This window comes from Bombyx mori, chromosome 18 (genome assembly GCF_030269925.1).
Source record: "Bombyx mori chromosome 18, ASM3026992v2".
Classification (NCBI taxonomy): domain Eukaryota; kingdom Metazoa; phylum Arthropoda; class Insecta; order Lepidoptera; family Bombycidae; genus Bombyx; species Bombyx mori.
This window is the reverse complement of record NC_085124.1, coordinates 4,512,255-4,530,265: the sequence shown is the minus strand read 5'-3', so window position 1 is coordinate 4,530,265 and position 18,011 is coordinate 4,512,255. Positions and strand designations below refer to the sequence as shown.

Sequence of the window (18,011 nt, the reverse complement as noted above, 5' to 3'; positions counted from 1 at the left end):
ACGAATTGTTGCTGAAGGCAGATCTAACAGAGATGTATTTAGTACGCAGGGCAAAAAGAGGAAAGGTGGTAAAAATACTGCGCCTTCCTTATCTTCCTCTTCTGATAAAGACTTTTTTATGGATGTGCAGTATTTGGAACCATTTTTAAGTTTTTTTTTTTTTTATTTTTTTTTTATTGCTTAGATGGGTGGACGAGCTCACAGCCCACCTGGTGTTAAGTGGTTACTGGAGCCCATAGACATCTACAACGTAAATGCGCCACCCACCTCGAGATATAAGTTCTAAGGTCTCAGTATAGTTACAACGGCTACCCCACCCTTCGAACCGAAACGCATTACTGCTTCACGGCGGAAAATAGGCGGGGTGGTGGTACCTACCCGCGCGGACTCACAAGAGGTCCTACCACCAGTAATTACGCAAATTATAATTTTGCGGGTTTGATTTTTATTACACGATGTTATTCCTTCACCGTGGAAGTCAATCGTGAACATTTGTTGAGTACGTATTTCATTTGAAAAATTGGTACCCGCCTGCGGGATTCGAACACCGGTGCATCGCTTCAACACGAATGCACCGGACGTCTTATCCGTTAGGCCACGACGACCACTAGTTCTGATAGCCTATAATTAATTTATAAATTCATGAAGAGTAATTGGAGTTTTCATCTAAATTTCGAACCCCACATTCGCCACAGTAAGATCTTCAAAAATTATCCTTGATCGTTGATTTGTTCCCTTTTTGCCATCAGATCCTGGTAGACCTATACCAAACATGAATTATATTAAAAATTATTAATTAAATTTATTGCAAGAGTGCTATCACATTGCAAGATTAGAAGACTAGTGAATTTTTCAGTTCAATCAGAAGTTGTGGAGAGTATTAAGCGGTAGGCAGCGGCTTGGCTCTGCTTCTGGCATTGGTAAAATCCATGGGCGACGGTAACCACTCACCATCAGGTGGGCCGTATGCTCGTCTGCCTATAAGGGCAATAAAAAAAAGGGAGGAGGAGGGAGGATTATTTGGTTAAAGATTAAAAACATATTTCCATTATAAAAAAATTGGGAGGATCTCGGCAATATTTATTAATTGGTAGCATTATTTTGTCTATGGCATTTTTTTGGAAAAAATTATAATGTTTAATGATTAAATCTTTTTGTGTTTATTTTATTGAACATGCTTAAAAAATCATAATCTTAGAAATGAAAATGAAACATTTTACTAAAAACCTAAATACCGCAAATAATGGTTTTAAGTCTATTCGATAAAAGAAACGAAACGTATAAAGTCGCTTTTAAAAAGAAATTGACCACAGACAACAGAAGTGCTTTTCAAGTCTGCCATGTTTTGTCCTATTTGTCGCGCTTGATCAACGCGATCGCGTTCACTGTTTAAAAATTGTTTTCTGTATGTATTACGGGATATGTTTTGTTTACAAATATAGTTTGGTTGGTAGTGCTAATACTTATAAAATGAAACTATTTAATGAATCCATATCGTTACGGGAGTGTGCAACTGTGTAGTTCGTATTACATTAAATTTTGTATTTGCTTGATGCCTCGCAACTGACTTTATTCTGAGAAATTTCGTCGCAGTGTCTGAAACGTTTAAGCTTATATTGTATTTTTCCAAATGTTGCTGATTTTTTGGGAATGACACAACCCACGTGCACCTATTATATCGAACAGCCCATGCATATTTGTTATTATTTTGTTCCCTATTTCAATTCGTAATTCGTGGCTCGTATTGTACCAGTCTCGTTCGAGTCGAGGAGTGGGGAACCGCGTCGCGCGTTATGTCGTTTTCCGTGCGTTTCGCTCTTCAGTAATTAATTGTTTCGGAATAGTTGACAGCGGTTTCTAATCATATTGTGAGTATAATTTGTGGTAGTGAGTGTTTTGTCGGTGCAGCGCACACGGCGCACACGTGACAAGGGACGAGTGTTTGGGTGTCAGTCGGCTGCGACTCGCGGGCGCCGGCACAGTTCGCCTGCAGTGCAGAGCACGCGACGGCCGTCAGAGGTGAATCACCGACGGGCGCCGTTTTCATCGCGCTTGTTTACCCGCGTGTGCATAAGTGCGTAGAGCGGAAGTGCAAGGCATGTGCGCCGCGCGACGGCGCCGATGACATCGCCGTCCAGGGCGACGGCGTTCTAAACGCGAGTGTGTGTTAGATATGTTCCTTAGGTTATGAGTGTGTGACAAAGTTATAGTGTGCTGAGGACACTGGAGCCCCTAGACGGAGTTGGGCCCGCCGGGGCGGCCCTGGTGCTTCTCGGGGCTCCTCACGAAGGCAAAATGGCAGCGTGGAACCGCCATCACCACTTCAACATGCTCATGGATGAAAATGCCAAAAACAAATGTAAGTAACAATCGTACTACACCTAAATGCGCGGCCTACAATACAAATTGTAGGAATCTCTGACCCTTAGTAACTAAATGTACCAGGAACTATTAGGCACAAAGCTTGAATATAGTGGCATGTAGTTCAATAACCTTTGGACAAGCATCAGATATTTGTTTGATACATGTAAACATTACCACATGGTTGCTTTGATGTGACATGTCTTGTTGCGTTTTAAAAGTAAGCATTTAGTATTAAATCTTATGAAAACAATAAATATGCTACTAAAGTCCATATTGAAAATAAAGTAGAAAATAAAAGTTTCAATTTCGAATCTGTATAGAAATAATCATTTCATGGAATGAGATATCCTATAAATTTCATAAGAATAATATATCACACTGAATGGTTATAACAGAAAAAGAAACCTATTTAAATGAAATATTTCGATTCATATAAAAAAGATGAGATGATTTTTGTCAAAATGAGATTAACAGAGATTGCTGAATAATAGGCTGTTTTACATTAGCCACGCAAATTAACTTTATGGTAAAATTTCTCATAAAGCATTTTTCCCATTTATTTACAGCTGCACATTTTTTCCAGAATTTATTGTGGTTTAGAGTAATCCAGAATTCCGGAATTATATTGCCGTATTTTGTTATTTTTGCCAGTCTGTTCATAGTTCACTTTTTAAACTAAAAAACAATAAAACATAAAAATATGACGAGCCTTAAACAATTAACTTTTCAGTTAATATTAACCAAATATTCTGTTTTCTATATGAAAAACAAATTTAATATCAAGGAAGCTTTTATACAAATACAAAAATGAACACTGTATCTACTGATGATAATAATTTAATTTGAGGAAAAGTAATTCATTTAATCACTTCAATAGCCTTGCACATTTTATTTATATTTCAGTCAGTTCAGTCATTTTGTACAATGGATTGTGGATGTACAACTCATGCAAAATAGTCCCAAGTCAGGAACTTTGATTTGCAGAGAATTGCCTGTTTATTGTATTGTACATTGTAAATTTAACCTGTCAATGTTTTTCTCAATACTTAGAAATGATAAATGTCTACAGTATCAGTGATTTAAATGTTTTGCTGATAATTCAGATAACTTATAATGCTATATCAACCCTCATAGGAAACTTGACATGCCCCATTTAAATTTAAGTTCATAATTATGTTCATCTACTTGAACATTCATCTACATCTACAGAATGAATATGTTAGAGGAAGTCTGAAAGTGGCACCTGTGACAGAGAAGCTGAGGAGTGCGTGTTTGGGATGGTATGGACATGTGATGAGACGAAATGAAAATGAGGTTGTTAAGAGAGTGTTAACTATGAATGTAGAAGGATATAGAGGAAAAGGTAGACCTAAGAAGAAATGGATGGATTGTGTGAAAGACGATATGGGCAAGAGGGGAGTGAGCGAAGAAATGGTATATGATAGAAGAGTATGGAAGGAGAAAACATGTTGCACCGACCCCAGGTGACTGGGAGAAGGGCAGGATAATGATAATGATGAATTATGTTCATCTACAATCTTTAAGTCATGTGTAGTGTGGAACTTACCAATTGCTAGTTAAAGTCAGAAAAACAAAAGTATCTGATAACATCTTAAAAATAAAGATGAATTTTCCATTTTGGCAAAATTCAACATTCCATTAATTACTATTAGTCTGTAAATATTCGCATACATTACAAGAAAAACACTGTAATATATAAGCAAGATATGTTAATAATAGAAATCAAAAATATCATAATAAAATAAATTGTTCAACAATTGGTGCATGAATTTGGGTTAGAGCATAGAGGTAATTGAAAGTAAGATAACCAGAAATTAATTTCATCATCATCATCCTCAATAGCCCACAGTCGTCCACTGCTGGACATAGGCCTCTCCCAATCCACCACTGAGCCCACTGATATTTTTTTTTTTTTTTTTTTTATTGCTTAGATGTGATTAATTTAAGTGACAATAAATGAGCATACAACATTTACACAGCATTTACACTTAATTAATAAATAATACAAAACGACTACCCACTGATGCTGGGACATACAAACATATGCATCAGCCCAAAAAGGTCTTATAAACTAAAACCTACCACAAAATAATTGGAATACACCTTGGAATTTAAATTCTGTTATGTAGCTTTGAAACAAATAAACAATCATTTTATTAATTCAATGTTTAATTTGTTATAAACTGTATTTGGAGCAGATATAAAATGTACCCCCTGCTATTCCTGTAGCACCAACATAAAGCTAGCATTAACCTATTTGAAGTTGTTTCATTGGGCACAATACAATTTTCCAATCTATCACCTCCTTTGCCGGTACACTACACAATTGCAGCTTGATACAGCCCTATGGGGGTACATTGTTGAATGCACACAGCCCTCTGTATCTCACAACTCACCTGTGGGTTAAACATACTGCCCCACATCCCTTTGACCCGGTTAATTCTGACATTTACAGTTTCAGTTTGTTTGTATTAGACTTTATTGGCTCAGTATAGGTCATAGTTTTTTGTTTTTTTTTTTTTTAATTCAACACTTTATTTGTTTAGTGTTTTTTTTTTCGCTAGTACTGGTTGGTTTTATTCTTCAATTTGCCTAGTTTGGCAAACGCCAAGGATAAAATGCTCCTTTAAGTAACTCAAAGTATACTTTGTGTTTTACACACTTGGTCAGATCTCAGTTGCTTTTGCAGTGATACCGCTGTAACCTAGCAGGCCAATTTCGTGAATAAAAATTCACACCCCGCATATCCGTACAGTTTTTATTGAGCTTGTGACAAATCGACATCCCCCACAAATTGCAATATCAACAATTTTAAATGCGCGCGACCGCCCTCCCCAACCTCCAACATAATTCTGTACTCTGCCCTCGCTGATTGCTCATATTGACGTTTTATTGCATAACAATCCTCTTAAGTCCAAAAAAAATCTTAACTCGGTAATATTTTCAATATAGTTGCGAATTACGAGTTCATCCCACAGAAACGACCCTGAAACCACTGAGTTTCTCGGCGGGTCGCGATTCTGATCCGGTGGTAGATTCAGCGAAGCGCTGCTCTCTCTCAGGCTTAGCCCCGTAAACTCTCGCCTATTTGTTTGGCGAAGATGGAATAGCCTTTGAGGTTAATCGCGACAAAATAGAAAACAAAATGAGCTCACAATCAAAATCTCAAAATTGCTTTACACACTTCCACCATCATAGAAAACACTGACGGAACTTTGTTCTGCCAAAGTACCATTTTTTTTAACGCAATCCACGAGTTTCTAAATAATATTATACTTACAATATTTTATTCACTCGTGCAATGATCTGTTAAGCTTTATTTTATTCACTATTCAACAAAGCTCCGCCGACTACTTTACTCCCACGCTTTTGGCAGTTGCATTCGATGGACCTAAATAACACTAAGGTAACGCTCTTGATACCCAGTTTCTGTGAATTGTAAGGTACCTCTATATAAAAAATACAATGATAATTATATTTTAATTACTGCAATTGATCATTATATTGTGTAGACAAAAGCCATTTCAAAATTTGATTCAATAAAAATCAGCAGTAAAGATAAAATAAAAACAATTGTATCGAGTAAATAAAGATGATTAATATTCACGTAGTTTACATTTGTCAATAATAAACGAATGGAATTAAAAAAAATACAATATAATCTAGACTTCGGTCTTGAGCAATTGACTGTTTTGTAGAAAACGAAACGGTTAAAAACATTTTGTCTATAAATGGCGTGAAAAAATTAAATATCCTATTTGACAGGACTAAATTGTTATAAAATAAATTCCGGGACTCTTCTCCACAAGCCGTTCCTGTCACCAATATAGCAATGAAGACCACTGACAAATTTTTAACAACCTGTTTGAAATTCATGAAGACGAAATAAAATATGCTAATTTCCGTTGAAATGGTTAGGGGAAACAAAAATTTTGTCGAATAAATTAGGTGTCAGGCGACGGCACGGACAAAAATGTAATAAGTGAAGCTACTTTAAAAATTTGGGGGCTCCGAAATGTTTGTAAAAGGGGAATGCCCATTTCAGGCCCAAAGCAGACAATAGATTAGAGAAAAAAAAAGAAGAAAATTAACCTCAAAACTATTTTTTGTTTTTATTTAATTTTTATAATAGTGGCATCAATTTCAATATATTTTTTAGATATTTAATACATTTAAGATTTTAAAACAGTCCATTTTTATAGTAATATTTGATGTCCATCTTGGGCCCAGCACACTATGGAGAGTGGGCATTCCCCTTTGTGATGCTACGGTTTATGGACCGCAAGAATTGAGTACCGAATATTTACGGAGATCGTTTTTGCCGGAACCGATACGGAACTTGCATTTTTCCGGCGCGATCAACTTTCGTTGAGTGTCTGAAAGTTGTTGCTACGCGGATGCTGGCCACACGGTGCGCCTTCATTAAAGCCAAGCGCTCGTGCACGCTCGTCATGTAGATGATATCGTGCGCTTTGGAAAGTTAGTTTACTTTGGAGTCAGTGCCGTTTATTGTTTTCCTTTGAATTTCCAATGATAATATTCGATATCAATTATGCTTTTAGCCCTATATTAGTGAACTTTGTCTATCTTGAAGGGATGCATACTTCTGATTTAAATTAATATAACAAATCTTTTATCGTTAAATAATTAATACTTACTACCGCAAACTTAAAAGACACCATATTTACCTAGGAATGCGAAGCAAGTGTAGTATGAATAAAATTCAGTTATCAGCAAAGCCAAACCAGCGTTGAAGCGGAGGCCACCTCACGAGTCACGGCGGTCGGTGAATGGTCACCTTTCTCCGACACACAGTCTAGACGACTTCGTTACGACCAGTGAATGAATTTCACATCGGAATGCGGAACGACGATTTATCGCGGCCTCACCGAAATTTTCGGTACATACATACCTACGTAAGCGGCATCAGTGAAACTCGTTCGAATAATTAAACGAAACTTAACTGTAGCATTTTGACGCGTTCAACTTTTCTCCCAACGATATTTGTGCGTTTGGAATAAGCATATTTGAAGACCAGTAAAAATAACTTAGTAACTAAAGTTTGAGAACAATAATAAATATTAGGCATAATGTATTTACTTGGAAATATTATACAATTCAAAAACCTATCTCCCGCTGCGCCATTCCATCCATGTGAAATGTTCTTCAAATTAGTGTGAATGGGTTTTTAGCGTAAGTAAACAAAAATTATTCATGTGTAGGTATTGGCATAAGTACACCAATTTAGTTTACTCTTCGACCGCCATCACAAATAAATACAAAATCTTACGCGCAATAGGCAGCTAATGCGCAGTATTAATTTGATTCTGAGAAACCGAATAACCACAGCTTTATCGAGGATTGATTGGTTATTAAACATAATATTAGCTCGAACAGAATATTATCTGTGTATGTAAAATTTAATTGACCATGATTTCCTTCTTTTAAAACGAGGTAAATTAACATGATATACCACGAAATTGTCGAAGTGTAACGAGCCAGCCCTAAAGTGCCCCTCGGTGTCAATGACCGGCCGCTAAGGTTTTTGCGCGTCCAACGGTTCTGTTATTTAATAATAATTTTGAATGAGTATAGAAAGCACCAAGTCTTAACGGTAAACAAACTATCTCTATCAGATCTTATTAATTATTTGCGATAAAATAAATATACTCTTTTATGTAGTTAAACCATACTAAACTTAGGTGATATTTCACTATGAATTTACGTTCTGTTCACAATACAAAGTCGCAGAACCTTTTTTTTTCTTAAGTTGTCCGACCAAAGCTCTTGATTGGTTTGTTATTTTATTTTTGCGACCTTCGCACTTGGGTGTTCATTGCCCTTAGCTGACTTCCTGTTCGAGACCTTTCAAGACCAAACTGAATTGATCGCCATTTAATGGACATCAGAAAGCGGTCTACTTTGGGGATAACACGAAACAAACGTATCGATCCAAATAAAATTATAGCGTTTGTCGTGTATTTACGCTATATTTTAGCCTAGTACTTAGTTGAAATTTTGAGTTTGAATTTTATTATAGATTTTAAAAATAAGATAGTTCCAAACGAATATCAATTACTAATGTTTCATTAAAGTCTGACTACTCCAAACTAATAAACACTAAGATCAGTAAGGTTTACGAAGAAATGCAATAATTCATCATCTGTTTCAGATTGATATGAATCGGTAACCTTAACCACTGTCATCAGAACGTAGTATTTTCTTGGCCCCCACGAATTAAAGTAAAAACCGAAGCATGTTCAGTTTTCGACAGTGCCAAACTACATGTATGATATAAAATAATAAAATCGGTTTTGATTGTAATGCACAGCCCCATCGGGCCCCGCGTCGTTGACCGCCGACAGTTTTTGCACATGAAGCAACATCGTAGGCTGCTCTGCATTATCTAGAGCGACACACTTAACTCGCTTAGACGCTGGACAATGCAACCTCTTTGGACGTAGCGGAAATGTTCCGCGAATTTGCCGGCCGGTACTCGTTGAGAACTTTCAAATCGAACATTTCTCAGAACCTTGCTTTCCCGTTTGAGACCGTATCAGACAGATTATAATGCTGATAAAACGCAGAGTAAATCCGTATTTCCTTAAGTAATTTTAAGGGATAAAGTTGACGGGGTTTGACCGCGAATGTAATTTGAAATCTTACGTAACGGAACAAGGAAAAATGTAATAAAATATCTTGTACGGCACGTTAACTAAAATGAAGGAAATGCCACAGGATAACTCGGGAAATGAAATGTGTACTGTGATTGTTAATAATTCAACGCCAATTATGAACTAATACAAAAAAGGAACGTTAAAGAAAATCCATTTATTAGAAAATAGTCTCAGATTATCAACATTATTAACAACTAGCTGTACCCATCCGCTTCGCTGGCCATTTAAAATTAACATTATTATTTTTCTACTTCACAAAGATTCTCATCATTAATGCCCTCGCAACTGGTGTAGGGAGTCCAACACTCATATAATATTCTCCATTCATAAAATATTAAGTCTATCCATTAAGTACATGTATTTTCTACATGGATACCAAGTTTCAAGTCAATCGGATCCATGGTTCACTAGTTATAACGGAACATCCGTAAAAACCACTGTAGATTTATATATTAGTATAGATAAATATAGTTCATTTTAAAGCATTTTGTAATTGTGTTATAGAAAGAGAATTAGTGAAATGCAAATTGATGGCGATATTATTTTTTGGCACGATTTTAGGAATTTCCACGAACACGTTTTCGAGAATCGGAGAAACGATCGCGAAAATTACACATGCCAAATTTTATTCGAAATTCTTGCTCGAAAATATGGGTTTGTAGAACTGTGCAATGCACGTGTTTTGTTCGGAACAAAGGCCAAATAAACATCCCAATACATAGCGACTAATTTTATTCGTCTAAATGTTTAGTTTGATTTTTTATTAAAAATATGTTGCCGCTTTAACTTCAAATTGTTAGCATAACGTTATTTTGAAATTGAAAATTGTTTTTTTTTTAAACATAAAATTAATGTAATGTTTACTGTATGCAGTAGGTTTGTGTTCCTAATTCTTCTTTCCTTCTGCAGGCCTACTGGAAGAGATTTCAACAAGTAGTGCCCTTGTACTCTGTATCCTTATTGTCGTGTTTCTTCTAGCAGCTGTCTGTGGAAAATATCTATCTTCTATCTTCTATATATATAAAAATGAATTGCTGTTCGTTAGTCTCGCTAAAACTCGAGAACGGTTGTACCGATTTGGCTAATGTTGGTCTTGAATTATTTGTGGAAGTCCAGAGAGGGTTTAAAAGGTAGATAAATATGAAAATGCTCGGAATTAAATAAAAATAACAATTTTGTTTTTCCTTTGATGTATCCCCCGTCGGACGGATTCCTTTTGTTTGTTTTAAGTTTATTTTGTACAAAAGTTTAGGTCTTTTATTTATCGATTTGAGGCACTACGAAGTCTGCCGGGCTAGCTAGTATTAAATAAACAAAAAATAATATCGCTGTGCATTCTCTGACAGCAAAAGATTAACAAGAATTAAAGAATAGGTGACCTACTGCGTCCGTGTAGTCCGCGGTAGAAGCGAGAGCGTTGCTGTGTGATAACGGCGCGGGCGCGGTGTTATCGCGCACGTTTCGCCCCCCGCGCGGGCCCCGGGTGAACGGCCAGACAGGCGGGCGGCCGGCCGTTAAACCTGCCTCGGACTTGTCCTGCGGCCTCGCTGCCTCCGCGCCACCATCTGCTACGTCTTAGTAGCCCCCGAGCTCAGTGCGAGTTTTTTAACGTTCTCGATAGCGTAAAAGTTAACTCATAGTTGTATGGAATGGGATCGTTTACCTACGTTTGCCGCTAGGGGCGCTGTTTCAATTGCATACAAAGCTGGATTAACTTTTACGCTACCGAGAACGTTAAAAAACTCGCACTAAGCACACAGAGCACTGTACAACTTAAAACATAGGCAATGGGATAGAAAATTATGTACAAATTCGTACAATTGATGTAAAAAAATTGTTGGATGTATTCATACACTCTTTGTAGGGTTAATTTTGATAAAAATGTGTTAGGTACATAATAGTTTCTTCAACCAAAAGAATTATTTCAGTTTTCGTGCTTAGGAACTTATTTTCAGCAATGATGACTGATACAATTATGATGGCCGTCAATGGAATACTTATTTCTTAGAATTGAGACACTTTTAGCTAGCTCTCTTTTACTTTTAGAAGACGATTTGAATACTAATTAATAGTTTTAATAAATAGACAATCCACGTGTATATTAAATTTTTGGTAACACACCACAAAAAATATCAACGGTACTTGTTGGTCATTTTGGAAAATTTTAAACTTAGTTTTTTTAATGTATAATGCATAAATATTTAGTTGGTATTACATAATTTCTGAACAAATAAATTAATTACTATCTTATTCATAGTCGATATGTCACAATATTTTATAACTTGACAGTACAATGTAATCTTTATGACATGTACGTTTCTTATTATGCCACAGTAGGTACTTATCAAAGCACAAATTTGTCTCCGCCGATCTCAGGCCAAGGTAAATGACATGTAATAACTTGTATAATGTATAAATGGCTCTGACGAAAGCTCCCTTTGTTTATGCAGTGTCGCGAGACACCCTCACATCTATGAATCTACTAGATGCATTATTCTTCTGCTAAAGCGCTTAACAGAACACCCCCTGAATTATTCAAAAATCGAAGGCCGTTAATATAAAAGCGTGCTCGACAAGACGGTCGACGTGTAAAGAGATGTGATCAGTTCAGGAATAATATCGTGGCTGTTTACGGTAAGGCTTTTGGTGGGATTCCGTCGCAACGGTCCATAGTTTGCCTGCAGCTCAGACCGAGCGGGACGAAAGGTATTACAGGTAGGACGAAACGTAGGTCTGCGTCGTCGGTGCTTTTTCACTCTTTGTTTGCGTCGAGGATTTGCATACAATCGGTGAAATTGCGTGGCTGGCATTAGTCGAGAAAGAAGGATTCATGTAAGTTTTATTATGCATATGACTGTTTCGCAGGACGGATCCTGAACTGTCGTGTCTAAAATGTCGAGTTTTGTTTTTTTAATATATCTATACTAATATTATAAAATGAAGAGTTTGAACGCGCTAATCTCAAGAACTACTGGTCCGATTTGAAAAATTATTTCAGTGTTAGATAGCCCATTTATTGAGGAAGGCTATATATAGGCTATATAACATTATGCTAAGACCAATAAAAACGGAGCACCAATAAAGAATGTTTCAAAATCGTTTTTTTTTCTTTCTACGTAAATGAAGTCGCAGGTAAAATTTTGCGTTATGCCAAAGTAACTAATCCACGCGGGCGAAGTCGCGGGCAAAAACTAGTCAAATATAAAAATTGGAATGTATCATATATTAATGTAACATTTTTATAAAAAACCGATCGATTAGTTTAAAATCTGTTTTCGAAAAAGTGAAAAATTATATTTGACACCGTCACTGATTCGTACGTCGGTAATATAGCTGTGATAAGTGGCCGTCGACGTCAAGTTCAGAGATGGATTTGTCATAAGCATCACGTGGCCTTCCACTAGGTTATTACTAGCCAATGTTGCTTTCGCGCGCTTAGTTGTATCGGACTAGTCGTGCCGGCATAGCGTCCTTATCGACGGACGCTAAGTACGTATCAACTTCGCCACGTGTATAAACATTGTTTCACAACAATAACATTCGGGTGACGTGAGCAAGGACGCGTCTCTGCTGGCGACCACTTACCGATCATCGATAGATTGATTGTTTTATATAGTATTTGCCCATCACGTTCATACGAAGTGTGTAAAAAATTAAATCAAATTCAAACGAGGTGCTGATTCTATGGACCATGATAATCGCAATAATTCTAAAAGATGTGTTTTTTCGTGTTAATAAAACGTTAATATTAAAACTTGGTCATCATGTGGAACGTTAGCTGACTAATTGGAATGTAACCGTTGCGTTTGTGTTATATAAAACTTGTGCTGTGTGATGTTCGCTGATACAAAAGGCGTACTTGACAACAGTGAGTTTTGCAATTATTGTAATCGTTCACTGGTTTCTCCGGCGGCGTTGCAGCCAGTAATGCGTCAAGGAGATCGCCTTAATGGATTCCTCGAAGTATAGTCGACTCTAGAATTGCGCAGTTACGATCAAGTTCGACCTTCTATACATTTTTACTTAAACTTCCATGTCATGGATTTAAAACGGCCTTGTATTCAATACTAATAAATTAAAAGTACTTGAATGACTTGACGAATTGATTGAAATTTTATAAATATTAATTGAATACAGTAAAAATTCTTGCGATAAAAATAAGTACAGAAAGATTTCTTAAGATTGAGATAAAAATGCGAACTTAATTTACGTGCAACGAATTGTAATCGTAATTAATACGAATGCTATTTTTTGAGAAAAATAATTTTCAATTGTTCGTTTTAATGTTGGGACAAATCAAAGCCGTAATAAGTAATGGGGAATGTGAAACGTTGACTGCGTTTACACTTGAAACGGCAAATCTTGGTTCGTATGGGCCGAGTCGCATTCTTCGAATACCGGCCGTAGGTTGTCGGCACCGGAGCCGGTTCTAACAGCTTGCACTTGTGACGTAGATGTTATTATGTAGCGCCGCGAATTGTGTGTTAGTTCGTAACGAATGTCCACAATGTGCAGCGGCTTGGCTCTGCCCCTGGCATTGCTGACGTCCACGAGCGACGGTAACCACTTATCATCAGATGGGCCGTATGTTCGTCTGCCTCTTAGGGCAATATTTTATTTATTTATTAAAATATGTTTAAAATTCTAGTCGTAATTTCTTGTGTTTCATGATTATCGTAAACATGTAGAATATGTAACAAACCGTTTAACTGTTTACATTGCGAAACTTTCTATTTCAAAAGTCTATTACTAAATTTATCAATCAGTTTTTATCGATTAAAGTTCCGCGTTCCGTATACTCAATAGATCAGAGGAAGCAGTCTCGTTTTACGGAACTAGTAAGAATGTTTATGAATGCTAATAACCGGATGTGGCCTGATTTTCAATCGGCGCGGTTGTCGTACGATGTACACCCATTGAACTAGCCGCCCGGATTTATCCGGATGTTGATAATTTTAGCGCGCTTACGTATGCCGCAAGAATGTTAGTAGAGCAACGATTCTGACACGGTTGACGTATGTATCAGCTGTGCTAGTTCACGAAATATTATAATAACATAAATTTTATGTAGATAAATACATTTTCGATATTATTTATAGAATCATAATCGTAAATTATGACATCGTTTAAATAATAATTACTTAGTCAGTTAAATTTTATGAATGGTTTTTCTGAGCTCGTGTTCGGATCGTGATAAAAGCAAATAAACCTTGATACAAATAACCTTTTAAGTATAAGAAATAACAGATGATTTTTACGTAAATAAAACTGAAACAAATATTAAAAAAAAGTCACAAAGGAAAATCATACAATCACAAAGTTTACGAATCGTATGAAAATAATCCTTTCGTGTTTTTCCTCTTGCGAAACGTCAGGTTCAAAGGGCGAAATTTCGTCAACAGATAAAGAAAAACATATTTGTTTATCGAGAATATTTACGTGTACATTTTACTTGCTGAAATGTTTTTTTGCACATCCTACACGTTTCACAATAGAACTACGCAGTTGCATACTCCGTTGCATGTGTGCGTGTGTTCGTTTTGTTGGTACAATGAAATGCGTGTGCACTGCGCATGTGGTACTGGCCTGATAATAGATGCCTTGTGTATGAACGTTACGTTTTCAATCATGTGACTTAGGTTTCGATATAAAGGCAGGGCGGTTATTCCTGTGCAATTGAGCCCACTGAGTTTCTCGCCGGATCTTCTCAGTGAGTCGCGTTTCCGATCCGGTGGTAGATTCTGCGAAGCACTGCTCTTGCTAGGGTCAGTGTTAGCAACTCTCCGGTTGAGCCCCGCGAGCTCACCTACAAACGTTAGGGCGAAGCTGAAATAACCTCTCAAGGCTATAAGCAAAGGTAGAAAAAAAAAAAAAAAAAAACTGCAATTGTGGCTTCGACCTAATGTCTCAAGGTGAGTGGCAGTATTGATGTAGTAGTTCCCAGTAGCTGCTAATACATACTTACACCTATTTACCTCTTAAATATTTTTTTTAATGCTTAGATGGGTAGACGAGCTCACAGCCCACCTGGTGTTAAGTGGTTACCGGAACCCATAAACATCTACAATGTAAATTTCGCCACCCACCTTGAGATATGAGTTCTAAGGTCTCAGTATAGTTACAACGGCTGCCCCGCCCTTCAAACCGAAACGCATTACTGCTTCACGGCAGAAATGGGCAGGGTGGTTATACCTACCCGTGCGGATTCATAAGTGGTTCTACCACCAGTAAGTAATAATTCCTAAAATATGCTTAAATTAATGACTGAACTGTGTTACATCGATACCAATGCTATTTTTAATTTAAATGAAGTAAGCACGTAATTCAATGTATGCTCGCGAGAAGTTAAACGAACTGATGCCCTGAACGAAAGTTGAATTCGAGGCACGAATTTTGTGTTGTTGCTGTATAAACTAGCGACCGGCCCGTCTTCGCAAATCTCATTAAACGGTTTGTGGTTTTTTGGCATCTCTAACTGCTTCCATATGCTTAATGCTTACGGGCCGTGTGCACCTTTCTCTTAAAATTTTCTAATTGTTTTTGTGAAACCGCATTGGAATCAAAACGATATGACAAGCCAGATACTATGCGGGTAGGTACCACCACCTTACCTATTTCTGCCGTGAAGCAGTAAAGCGTTTCGGTTTGAAGGGTGGGACAGCCGTTGTAACTATACTTGAGACCTTAGAACTTATGTCTCAAGGTGGGTGGTGCATTTACGTTGTTGATGTCTATGGGCTCCAGTAAACACTTAACATCAGGTGGGCTGTGAGCTCGTCCACCCATCTAAGCAATAAATAAATAAAATGTTACAATGTACTAGATGATACATAAAAAGACCGAATTAACACTTTGATTGTGTTACCTATGCGTTTTAAAAAGCCCCATGCGCGACTGTCAGGTGAGGCAGTCGAAATCGCGATCTTTCGGTTGATGCGGGAGACGAATATGTACTAGCGGATGTGGGTATATTAAAAAACGGTTCTGTGGGAGGGCTCATACGCACTGTAAAGAGGTCTAATCTTGCCACGAAAGGTTCTCATACACACTGGCTGAAATTTCCTCAAATATGATCCCGCAGTCAACGTGTTTGCGACCTCTGCAGCTAACGCCAAATTTCATATAACAATAATAATAACAGCTTGGATTTAGGTTTTACCTGGATATTTTTTATAGGATTCGCGTTATCATTGATTGTTTGGTATTCTTACTACACTGAAAACTGCGTAAAGGGAATCAGAATCTTCGTTTAGTGCTACTTAAGATTCTACATTTTTAGAAAAGTGGAAGGCTTCGAGCCATTTCCGTAGGCCCATGAGGTTGGCCTACAATCGGCTGTATGCTATCTGAAGCTGATGATAATATTATAACGATGTCATAGAATTCGGTTGTCCAATTATTGGATTAATATTAATTCGATTAAAAGAGGTTTTTAAAGTTATTAATTATTACAATCAAATGTGCAGCGACCTAATCGTCCGGGTCCGAAATGCATTAATTTGTTTTATTATATATCATAACACTACGTAGGGAATTCCCAGAATCGAATTTCTGCTAATGTATAAAGGTCACTAACATGTCAACACTCGATACTGATTTATTTTCCTGTAAAAAGTAAATATAAATTCCTGGTACAATATTGAAATAATTCAAAAAATAACGGCCCTTGAGTGACCTTTGAGGTATATTATTTTGGTATAAGATTTCTTATTTTCAAAAAGACAAAAGGAATATATTTATTTATAATAAATTGTAAATGGCCGCGCATAATAAATACTCTTTGCTCAAATCTTGCCCACGCACGCGTATCATCACTACATAGTATAAAACAAAGTCGCTTTCCCTGTCCCTATATCCCTATGTATGCTTAAATCTTTAAAACTACGCAACGGATTTTGATGCGATTTTTTTAATAGATAGAGGGATTGAAGAGGAAGGTTTATATTTATAATAACATCCATTAAATAGTGGAGAAATCAATTATAAATTACAGTTTCCAAAGCGAAGCGAGGGCGGGTCGCTAGTAATAGATAAGAAACAGCGAGAGAAAGTCCTGTGTAGAGAACATAACGCTTCTTTTTCCAGTCAACTTCTACTACAAGGCGTGTCACGGAACGTCCCAAAGAGTAGAAGTCATATAAATAATAAATAGAGCTATAAATCTTTTTCATTTTTAACATCGCAATAGACTATAAACCCTCGATCGCAATGCTGGCAAAGGTAGCATGTAGCAACCCCCCTAAGTCTGTTTAGTGATACTTGAACGTCTTCATACTATTATTTATCTATTTCAATACCTACTACCAATTGCTAGGTACAAATTACCCTCTACTGACGACACGGATCAATTCAGTGAAATTGTCTATTATTGTGTTGCCCGAGCGCCAAAAAAATTTAATTGTTTCAATACATCTCCATAAAAGCTATGTCGTGTATATCTAAGTCATCATTCATTCACCTTTACATTTGAATTTTATTTGGGACTGGTGTGGGCGTGTGGGCTGTGATCAGTTGTAAAAAGCTGTTACACCCGATAGGATAAGTTGGTATTACGTAGATTGATAAAATTTTGTTTTAGATCAATGGTAAATTGTACAAAACGATATAAGAGCCCCCTTAAAATAAAACGTTTTTTTTTATGTAAGTTCGGTATAGATCGTCTGTCCATTTTGTGGGAGGCCTACCCACTATACGTCTTCCGGTACGCGGTGGCCACTCAAGAATTTTCTGGTCCCAACGGCCATCCGTTCTACGAGCAATATGTCCTGCCCACTGCCACTTCAATGTCGCAATCCTTTGGGCTATGTCGGTTGCCATGGTTTTCCTGTGAATCTCCTCATTTCTGAATTGATCTATTGAGGTTCGCGGGGATCCGCTGGATGCAGGCAGCGCAAGACCGGTCTTTGTGGCGAGGCTTGGGGGAGGCCTATGTCCAGCAGTGGACGTCTG

The 18,011-nt window shown here is 37.1% G+C and overlaps 1 protein-coding gene across 6 annotated transcripts in view; it reads left to right on the top strand.

Annotated features, from left to right (window-relative positions):
• The first annotated feature begins 1,314 nt into the window (after nucleotides 1–1,314).
• Nucleotides 1,315–18,011, top strand: part of LOC101738805 (serine/threonine-protein kinase minibrain) — a 119,986-nt gene continuing 103,289 nt past the window's right edge. For 2 of the 6 annotated variants that reach the window (XR_009975512.1, XM_004928140.4), the window contains exon 1: nucleotides 1,315–2,359. Coding sequence is in view for 5 of the 6 variants with exons in the window: in XM_004928140.4 (XP_004928197.1) it covers nucleotides 2,296–2,359 (64 nt within the window). In the remaining variant the exon portion in view is untranslated. Of the gene's footprint in view, nucleotides 2,360–12,498; nucleotides 12,931–18,011 lie in introns of those variants that run through there. The other 4 variants (XM_038017298.2, XM_062673607.1, XM_012692122.4 and 1 more) reach the window with 4 other exon arrangements.